General features: G+C 33.5%; 1 protein-coding gene across 3 annotated transcripts in view; it reads left to right on the top strand.

Annotated features, from left to right (window-relative positions):
* Positions 1–2,816, top strand: part of LOC115440145 (chaoptin) — a 76,115-nt gene extending 73,299 nt beyond the window's left edge. For all 3 annotated transcript variants that reach the window (XM_037441005.1, XM_037441007.1, XM_037441006.1), the window contains one exon: positions 289–2,816. In XM_037441005.1, the coding sequence (XP_037296902.1) occupies positions 289–393 (105 nt within the window). In that variant the 3' untranslated portion in view covers positions 394–2,816. The remainder of the gene's footprint in view (positions 1–288) is intronic.
* The last annotated feature ends 8,821 nt before the right edge of the window (positions 2,817–11,637 follow it).

Here is an 11,637-nt window from a genome sequence, read left to right on the forward strand (position 1 = left end):
GTCTTCTCACGATGTTTTTCTTCACCGTTAAAGCAAGCGATAATACACATAGAATACACACATAATTTTACACACTCAGAGGTGTGTGCCCTTGGGATTGAACCTGCGGACATTCGTCTGTGCAGTCCGTTCCACACCCAACTAGGGTATCGCCGCTTATATTTCAATACATTCTAATTACTGCTAGAGTTTATGCGACAATGAAGTCTTTTATAACAATAACCGATTTTTGATTATCAACAATATTATTCATCAATTCATAATGGAAGTAACATATCAATATTTCAGGTCCTGTCAAGAGACTTGGACTGTGACTGGAACAAAGGATTTTTATTATCGCCAAACACATTGATCATGATAGGCATGTCGATACTGACCGTGCTTTACATTTGAGGACTGTTTTGGCTACTTGGGGTATACGAAGAGTTCCACCGAATTTTGGCAAGGATCTACGGAATATAAGGCCTTTACTCGAGAAATAAACTAAATAAAACAGACCAAAGGATAAATGTATTACAGAATAGGATTCTGATTAATTATGTCTTTTAACTTCTTATAAGAGAATATAATTCTAACAGCGGGACGTTTCCAAGAAGATTTTTAACTATATCACAAAATATGTACATATATAAAACAGTTGCTTCGTTAAAAAATCTTCTTGGTTTAAAGCTGTCAACCAGAAGAGTGAGATGATCTTTTGTCAAAACATTGAGTTTTTCACTGTACCTGTTAAGTGGCCTATAGACTTTCTTGATCCTGATTAGCCGACCATGTTTAATGTTAGTGATAATGAGATTGGTTGAAACACAAGTGAAGGTATATAAGTTGATGTTGACGATGGTGAGGAACAAGTGACTTTTGTATATTTAAGTGATCGCTATAGAAATCTAGTGAAGCCTAAACAAAATGTGATTTAATGTTAAAATCAATATGGAAAGCGAACGTGATCTCAAGGGATTGAATCTACGTAAAACAGTTTGATTTGTTTTATTTACGTTGTTCATTGCCCCGTTATGTTTTCACAAATGCCGCTCATTTCGTGCACTGCCTTGCAAAACGAATTTTCTGTGAAATGTCCAGACGTTTGTCTAAATTTGATGAGTGTTCGCCAGTTTTGCGTGATCTACTAATTTTACAACGGATGTGTGGAAGTGCACTTAATGTGTTTAGACGTTGCATTTAGGTCGTTTTGTAAGATTCACACTAAAGCAATGACTTAATTATTATCGTCTAAGTAGACTGCATTCGTTCGAATGATATGTGTTCGTCCATTATTAAGATTTATAACATTATTTATAGGTGTATCCTTTTTTGTATTAGTCTAGAATAGATTTAGACTAACGAGATCATTAATTTTTTCTTTAATATTATCGACGTCAATATTTCTCTGTATCATAGATCTATCGTTGTAGATTATATTCGAATTTTTTATCAAATCTTTGTACAAATGTCGAGTACACTTATCATTCATAGACATCTATATATTCAGAGTACTATCAATAAAGAAGCTTACTATAACTATTTACTCTCAACCTTTTTCATTGTTTAGCTGTTTACAAAGTCTATCTGGTTAACTTGTTGGATAAAAATATTTTATTACATATTATATGTGTCTGTAGATGTTATATATAAGCATGCTGTAATATATGTCATTGTACATGATATAGGAATTTATCGACTGAAAATAAGTATTTCGGGAGTTATATCGCTGGTCATAGTTTAAGGGGATGTTGGTGTAAGTATATTTTGTTCTCGTCTCATCGCATTGCTACGTTATATTTCTGTAGAGTATGCTGATAGATGTTTGTTTGACGGCCATCATATAGCTTACGCCGTTGCGTGATTTCAATCGAATACCTCTTCTTCAGCGGTCCAGTGTCACGGCTACTCGTTCACTTTTGTTTTCAATGCCATTATGACTCAGTTGATTTATTTTTATCACACTCATCTATTTCTATTTGTATAATTTTGGTGTTGAAAACAAAGTTGTCGTTGTAACAATGAATATATTTTGTGATATATATTATTCTAATCCTTCTATTTTTGATAAAGCCTACATGGGTATAGCTGAAACGGGAATTGTATAGCTGAAATAAATCATTCATATTCTGTAAATGTTGCTTGAAATCGTAGCGTTCAGATATGCAACGTCAATTGTTAAATTTGAATCATTAGTAAGTTTCCGATAGACGCGTGTTCGATATACATTTCCTCTACTATAGAACTGTGATCCACGATGTAAGTAAGTTTTTTGAATCGTATTGTAGAAGCAAAAGAGTGAAAGTCTGTCTGAGATATGGAAGGGCTAGGGTAAACCTGCAATTGGATAACAAAGTCAAGTTTGTGGAAGAAATTTTTATTTTTCATAGATGCACACCCATCTTGCATATCACAGACAATGATTTCGTATCATTTAAGATACAAAGTACCGAATATAAAGTTCAAAACTAAAATGTTAATGCCTTGTTTATTTCTAAGGACGCTTTCTCTAGAATAGAACCCCGAACTTCTGCTTTGCTTTCTTCTCTTAATTTGTGTGTATTTTAAATATAAAAAATATAAAGTATAAAACAAATTTTCAATTACTCCTCTGCAAGGTCCCATTGTGATAGTAATAGTTAGTGCCAATATTACAATCATAGTTTCGTAGGTTACAATCGAAGTAAGGAAAGTTGCGAATATTTTTCTCATTGGAAATATACCTGATTCATCTTTTACTCTAAATGTAAATATATCCTTTATATTTTAAGCTAACTATAGTTTAGTTTTACTAATAATTCATGTTCATTGACGTATCATTTAATATTGCAGCAAAATCCAAATGTAAAATATTCACAACTTTAGCTTTATTTCATTTTATAATATAAATCGATGCAATCGTGCTGTAAATTATTTGGAAACTATGAGCCACTTCAGCGAGTGAGGAGGATCTAAGATGAAGAAATGTTTTTGTCTTCACTATTTAATTAAAATAGTGTGAAATATAATAGGTGACTCATTGAATTATTAGCGTATTCAAAATAAATTATTAATTAAATATTTTTTTGTCTTATTTCTCCTATTTGGCAGTTCAGCATGTACTACGATGGTAAGTCTTCTATACAAGAATTCCCTTGAAAAATTATCCCTAGTGAAAGATTTCCTTTAATCATCTAATACCTAGCATATAGATGTGAGATTTTTCATGATAAATTGCCTAAAAGAGATATCTTATGTCTCTCTCCCACCTTGATCTATTCATGCGTGTGTATGTGTGTGCTTACATAATATAAACAAAATTGCTCATTTCATAATACACCAGAACGTACTCCTCACCCTACAACTCTTATAGTCTATGAGTTAAGTTTAGGCTTACTGATTTTATGAGTCTACTATTCTCTTGTAGTACTGGATATTCGGTATTATTAGACTATATTCTGAGAATGATATCAATAAGTAAATCAATGTTTCGCTTTTAAAAATCGAACGACTATAAATTATAGCACTATGAACATTTAAAGATCATTTCATCTACGAAGACGCTCCCCTCTACTTTCCCTGAGCGTTTACAGTGCGTGAGCTATGGGTACACACGCACACTACGATAGATAGCGTCAGGGAAGTGCTTGGATCAGTCCCCTTACCCCGCAACCCTCCTGCTCAAAAGGTGGTAGGGCGCTTCTTCATGGATGATATGACCTCTACTACTGAGTATTAAACTATTTGATTGCATTTGGTATCGCAATCGTTTCCTGAATTTGGACATACGTAAAAATTATGATATGTTTAGATTAACAGGTTCTAGCAGCAAAATGTTTTAGATGCGTTTTCACTAAGGTCAATATTTCAATACTTCTTAACACATGTCTTTCTGTAAGTCCTGCAATCTTCAAGATTTACATGCAAATTGCATTACTATACTCCTGCAAGTTTTCCTATTACTAATCTTACCTCTCTTTATATTCCGTCGCATAGTGTACTCCGAAAATCCTTTCAAACAATTGTATGCAACATAGCTTTTGGGCTCCGCCTGCATAATAAAGTTTTTTCGGCATAAAAGTTCTGCTTTGTATTTTCCCGGGATAAAAAGTACCATATAGCACTAATGAATAATGTACCTTCTTACTAGTGAAAAAAAAACAAAATTGGTTTAGTAGTTTCTGCGATTTCATTCAAACAAATAAACAGGGTCTTCAGCTTTATATATTAGTATAGATGCAGTAATTTCATAGTTATCGACATCATTCTACTACTTATGAAACTGAATTCGATCTAGATTGAAACAGATCAAACAATCCTTAGAGGTGAAATGAAACTGAAATGGCCTCGATATGCCTGGCCTAATGACCGTCTGAGCACCAATAATTGAACAAACACCCGCGGTGAAAGAAATTGGATAAAACATTTACGCTTTCCGTTATTGTATTTTGTGAGAACGGGCTTTAGATTAAAAATACAATCATGAGCCTTTTGAAGAATCGATTTGTCTTGTGAACTAGTCGCTGCCTGCGGCTCCTATCGTGTCAAGTAACGCACGTCCTTTATTTAATTCCTGGATAATTGTTAGTCCATAAAATAACTTTCGCCTGTCTGCATAAACTTTTAATTTATAATATTAGTGTTGTTTCAATCAGGACGGAAGAATTAAATTGACTGGCAAGTTTCATATTTATTATCTGGTCGACCCACTATCTAACCTCTGTACCAATTACAATTAGGTGGAGTGTAGTCACTGCCAATCAGATAAAAACAATTATGATATACTAGCAACGCATTTCCTTTGCTCCCTGTTCCTTTTTACACATCAGTTTATCTCACTCCAATATGTAGTCAATGCAACACACTTATTCAAACATGTTACGGGAAAATATTGATATGACTTTTCTTAAAAAAAAAGTCTAGCAAGCTATTTGTATAGAAGAACTGCTACTACGTAATATACTGACATCAAAAAAGGAAAACACAAAAACTTTTCCAATATGCAGTTTCCGTAGAAAATTGCCTTGAGGAAAAACCGGCCTTGGAGAAAATCCATGATCCACAATTTGCGGTGAATATATTACCATTTGAAATCAAAACGTAGACGTTTGCTCGTGTAAGTATTCACACGAAGTTACTCATGCGGTAACTAAAATGAGGTTGAGGCTGCAAATCGGTTAGTTCTTGGGTTCCAACCTAAGCCACACACTCAAAATGTATGTTCTCTGTCTTTAATTTAAAACGAATGTAAATATGTATTATTTTTAAATAATTAAATACTGATTGCGAATTTACTATTTAAAAAAGTCCAAAATAACTGTTTCATTGTATACTTTTACGAGATAAAAGTAGCCCATATTTTAATGTAGGACATGGTCTATCTGTGTAACAAATTTCATCCAAATCCATTCAGTGCATTGACGTATATTCTACCGATAGATACGAACGTCCATATAAACTATCTGTTCAAAATCTGCAGTTAGAACTATAGTTCGCTGCAGCGCTAAAACATCAATCGTCGTCTAACCAAAGTTTTTACACATACAGTCCTAAGCGTTTTAAATAGAGTATAAGCTAAAATGGCAAAGGCTATAGTATACTGCAATCCAAAACCGGATTGCCGTACACTTCAGTTGAACAGAGTAAGTATTTGGAACGCCAAAGTAGTAGTACATAGTGCATGAATGATCCAGTGGTTTACTCTCAACATACATCCAAACATAATATCCAGCATTTCCTTAATATAAATTTCGTTGGAACACATACATAAAAAATCATCCGTAATTCCCAACAAATCTACATAATAGCTGCGGGAAGATTCAATCTCTACATTGATTAAAGGAATTAATTCCGTCTGAGCGTTGCTCAATCGTTAAGTGGAAGCCAGGGGGACTGTTCGTACTCTGTTTTATTGTAGTAATCAGACCTACGTATGTTTCTTTCGAGTATTTTTTTTATATCATAGCAACGCGAAACTATCCTTGGAGTTAAGTACCGTGAAGCCGAAAGAAAATGTCAATCTGCAAGAAATTAAATATTCCAAAATTTTTGGCTCAGGTTTAATCCACATTTAATATTACAATAACCGCTAAATTACTTTATGTCTGTTACGGTAATTTTAATAATACTCAATAGGGAATACACTTAAAACATAAGATAAGATATGTAGACTAAATTCTATCACGAAAAAGTTTATAGAGCACCTTTATACTTAGAAATGTCTTCAACTCAGGCAGTGAGTAACACTACTATAATTAGACTATACGTATTTTGTATCGTATTTTACTGAGTTTAATATCAGCATTTCACATAATATAACAAAATAAAATAAAAATGATTAGTGGTAACTGAACACCTTTAAACACGTAAGCACGCCAGTATCAAATCTCAGCGGCAGCATTAGAGAGGGCGAGCAAATGCTCGGGTTCAGGCACTTACAAGACTTAGCGCAGTGCCTTGGCAGGGAGCATTTTCTAGAGTACCCTGTGAACGAACAAACCATTTAAGATAGGAGAACTTTTTTATACTCCTGCCTGAAACCTTGGCGGTTAAGGATATCAGTGCTAAAGGACATTTTTCTGTGCTCATACATAATTCACCCCAGAACCAACAACAATGGAAAAATGTTTGTAATATTTAGAATCATTAATATGTTCTCATGACATATTATTTATTAAACGGACAAGCTGGGATATCGCGTTAATCCAAAAAAAAGATTAGATTTTGAGGTTATAATTAATAGTGAGAGTCTAGTTTATTTGTCTCTGATGAGGGAAGTGTGAGTGACGTTGAATTGAACAATGAAGTAAGAATTAGAGATGCTACTCGACTAGATTCTGGTTCGATAATATCGGTAATTTAGACAAAAATCGATTTTATTCAACATAGTGTTCTTTTTAATCAGGAAAATATTTAGAGGGACCTTTATCCCGGAAAAACCTTCACACGAGCGGATCCGATAGTAATTTGATATGGATTATGGAGAGAGTTTGAGGCCCCGGGATGGAGGCAGTGAGAAGAACGTTACTTTTTTGTGTATAATTATGCTCTGCTATCTGTACAGCCAGGGCGGGTCACTAATATAGAATCTAATTAAACAAAGTAAATCAATATTAATTAAAAACTAAAAAAAGACTTTTTTTACACACGGCTTGATCTATAAACAATTTAGTCCTAAAACTAAATACTTACTTATTTGAGACGCATCCACTGCTCGATTAAATATTATTATAATAATGAAAGAAAATATCGCGTCACAAATCGAATATATTAACATGTTTCAATAATTAATTATCGGTAATTAGATTTATCGTTTTGTCGAACCGGTACATCTCTGTAGACAATTAGTTGTAAACATGTCGGCGACTTTGACTTTAAGTCGTTACAATACTTTTATATATTCTTTTTAGATGTAACAGCTTGTCCGTTTATACACATATTTGCAAGTAATATAAAAAAATACATAAATAATTATGGTGCAAGTCACACCTTTGTTGGTTCTGGGGCCGTTTTCGACTATGCCCTTTGTATACAAGTAGGTAAATAATATTAATTAGCAATTTAATAGAGAATTAATTAGCAATATGTCTGCGTTGATTTATAAGAATTAAGTTATTTGTATCCCAAAAAAATATATGACGGTACTTTAATCCCGGAACACTTTCAAACGGGCAAAACCCCAAGCAAAAGCCTGTTATATATAGACTATACCATAGGGATTAAGTATATTATTATTACCATTATATTACGACATATTCGGATATATAAAGCAAAATTACCCCATAATGTCGCCATAAAACACATAAAACCATGCTCTTCACGGATCGTGTAAACATAATATTTGACCTAGATTACCATCACAATACTCCGAACAAATAAACGTACACATATTTTATAGATGGCAATTTATTTGTATAGCATGAAAAATAATAAATCCATCGTTAGACTTGGTAGAGCTACACTGTAAACATATCTATTGTACGGTACCCTATGACTTGGGCGATTTGAAGTTAGTCACAAAGGCGGCGTCTGTGGTCACTCGCCAGTCATCAATAAATACTTTGTCGTCATTCGTGACAAACTTCAAGCCGGCCGTGACTGAATGACTGTACTGTAAATGAGTGGGTCCGGTCGAATGAATTAGTCATTGTCTCATACAAAAAGACAGTAACAGGTTTCTATTCCGGATCATACGGCAAATATTTTCTGAAGACCTTTCACTTCCCGCCTAATCCTTTCTTTACTTTGGGGCTAGCATCCATGATCTTTATTAAATTGTATGCGTTTATGGACAAAGGACCTTTCAACATCAGGTAACCCCTTTTCATTTAGCGGGATTTACTTTATAAAAGTGCAATTTAAAAAGGCGACGGTTAAATATACAAGTCACTAACACTGAGTTAAACTGTTATGGTATTGTACCGACACTCTATTGATTTGTGCTTCCACCATTCGACGATATAGTTTAGAAAATTGCTCAAAGCTGTACATCTGTATCACGCACGAATCCACGTTTTTGCATTTTGTACTCGTTTTTGAGCTGTATTTTCCGCTCAATAGGAACTATTTTTCATTTTACTTGTGATAGAATTTTCGATTTTTATTTGTAGCCTACTCTTAGAGATAGCATCCTTTTAGCACTCCAGAACACAGCACAAAGGAATGTAGTAATATACCTCATTCATAGTAATACAGAATTATACCTGAATAGCTTTTGCTGGCGTATCCACAAGTGCGGAATAGCGTTCCCGGCCTTTTAGGGGATAGATGCATGATCTTACATAGTGTTTTTTACGCGTTAATGTGTTATGATTTTGTTTTATTGATCCCAGTGTACGAGTATACAGCAAGACAGGGTCAGTTTGACATTGCGTTATTTAGTGAAATCATATATTTATTTTCTCAAAAATAACACAAGTTACTTGAACCGTAGATCTAAAATAATAAAGTGTAATTTCGTACAAAATATATTTTAATAAGAAGTAATTTTAATAAATACTTTTACGCGCTCTAATATTCGTCACAGCGGCAACATCACTCTTTCAGTCAGAATTACACAAGCGCATCCCGTATTCGCACTAAATTACAAAATGATAAATAAATCAGAAAAGTAATACTAATGATTTTTAGTGAAAATATTCATTATTCATGCCTGATTTTTGAGACAATGTTAGCAGCGGTAAAAAGGAGTCTGGTTTTATTTAAGAAACATCAGAATGGTCCTGTATATTTTTTTTTAACCAAGCGTACATTCAACGACGTCCATTCGGACGTATATACACGTAACATAAACCTAAATAAATAAACGACGTGTCATAACGGTACACAGTTTTCGACACGGTTCGTCCATTACTAGCGATGTTGAGTGCTATACAGTGGGTAGATTGCTAAATGTAGGAAGTGCACGAAAGTACTTTGTTTTCCCCGTTTTATAAGTTGCGATCAGTCTTGAAATCGCGCAATAGTCTAACACATCTTTTAGCGAGAAAATCGTAATCTCGCGTCGAAGAAGCATAGAATATAATGTACAAGTTTATACTAATATTATAAAGGGGAAATGTTTGTGAGTTTGTTTATTTGTAGGGCCTAAATTTTTAAACTACTGAACAGATTGAATATTCTTTCACTAATATGAAGCTACATTATTTCTGAGTGGCATGGGCTAAGGCCAACCATTACCTAATTTCTCATGTACTTCTATCAAAACAAACACATAAGCGGAAGCCGTTAGTTCCTAAAACTGTTCTACCAAATTCACTCCCAAACATTTAGATAAGATTTTAAGGCTTGTTTTATCTGGTCTCAGATAATGGCTCGTCGCGGCACAAAACAAATGCATTCAATTTTGGCCCTCGTTACGAATGTTTCCTGAAATTTATATCTTAGACAAAAGTCCTGTCTCTTGTAAATATTTTATTTATTTAATATATTTGTTGATAGAAATGATATTGTTTAATGTGTTTACGCTTCAATTAGGATAGCTAAATGGTGAAGTGGTCCATCGCTCACTTCTCTAAATACAAAAATTATAATATATTGAAACTACACTTCTACGACTTAATTTAACTTAGTCATATCCAATATAAATATGACCGTACCCAAACTTTAAACCGGATTTCATCTCTAACACTTAGATATAAAGACAAAATGTCCACTGACACAATCGTACTTCCCCAATGCTGCTAGACGTCACACAAAAACCTGGTACCTTATAAACCGCAGAGGAAAGACCTCTTTAGAATCAAACTGCTTAATATTCATAAGCAGTATTATTCTATACTAAACCTCGACTTCTGAATCTCATGAGTATACCCTATCGTGTTCAGTTAATCTTAAACAAATAAATTTCCCCAAACTGAGATTGAATAATGTATGCGCTTCTATTTAGGATGACCGCAAACTAACGACTCCCGACGAGTAATAATACATTAATTTTGCATAACGTACACATGAACGCGAATTTCCGATTAAATATATTAAGTTACATTTATAATGATACTAAAATCAACTTTAAACCTCTGCGCTACTTTAGCGTTACGACACTTAGTTAAAAATACGTTTTCATAAAAGCTTTACACAAGACTTATGGTTACATTAACGTAATAGAAAAGCGAGATATTTTTGTAAAACTAAATCCAAACTATTAAAATAGGGCTGCTGAGATTCACTCATAACAAGTTTATTTGGAACATGCAGGCTTAAAACTATTAGTCTAAAACAAAATACAACATTCCAGGCAGGCAAAAATAATAAATATAATCGTTTAAGTAAATTTACGTATAGGAGACTAAAGATTTTCTTTAAACTCATAAATGCAGCCAACAACAAGAGTTCGCCACTCACAAACAGCAAAATGGTCGTTTCCCTAACCAAGACCCAAGCAACTAGTTGGTCGACTATCGCCAATCTGCGGTCAGCCTCCTTCATTACTATTCCAATTCAGAAGAGCCGCAGAGCACCGCTTTGGATTCACACGCCACTGAAAATAGATTTCAGCTTATCTGATCCCATTGAGATTTGCGTTTTGGAACTATTTTCCAATGTAAATTTCCTTCGATTGCTGCTGTTCATGCATCCTGCTTCTTATTGAGCATGTATTTTATTGGAATTTCTTGATTTTCTTGTAGCTATTTTAATGCTACTGCAGTTTTGGGTTTAGTAGTCTTTAAAGTAATTTATTCCGGTAAAACACTAGAAGCAGCTTTTTCGCCTTTTAAATAATAAATCTATATGAATTCAAGGATTTTAATCTTAAGATAGAATGAACAATCAAAATAGACTTACTTGGAAATTGTAAAATCCACTGAGAATCAAGTTGAGAATAAACGCAGAAACGGAATAGAATCTAAAATAAATTGCTATACGTAAACTTTGGTAGACGACGTTGTTAAACTGTCTAGCAGTTTTAGGTCTTCCATCTTGCGATATACGAACTAGGACGTTTTGTGAAAGAACTCGAACAAACTGAATTTTATTTTAACGTACATAAAGGAAAATTTATATTTTTGTTGTAAGTAAAATAATATATTTACTTTATTGGAATACCATATAAAATATACTCATTCATAAGACTGATTGGGAAAATCTTTGGGAACCATTAAGACGTAATTCAATAATTAAACATTTGTGAAATTTGTATATTTATAATTTTACACATACATACATATTATACTATACAGA

The sequence above is a fragment of the Manduca sexta genome, chromosome 21 (genome assembly GCF_014839805.1).
Source record: "Manduca sexta isolate Smith_Timp_Sample1 chromosome 21, JHU_Msex_v1.0, whole genome shotgun sequence".
In the NCBI taxonomy this organism is placed as follows: Eukaryota; Metazoa; Arthropoda; class Insecta; order Lepidoptera; family Sphingidae; genus Manduca; species Manduca sexta.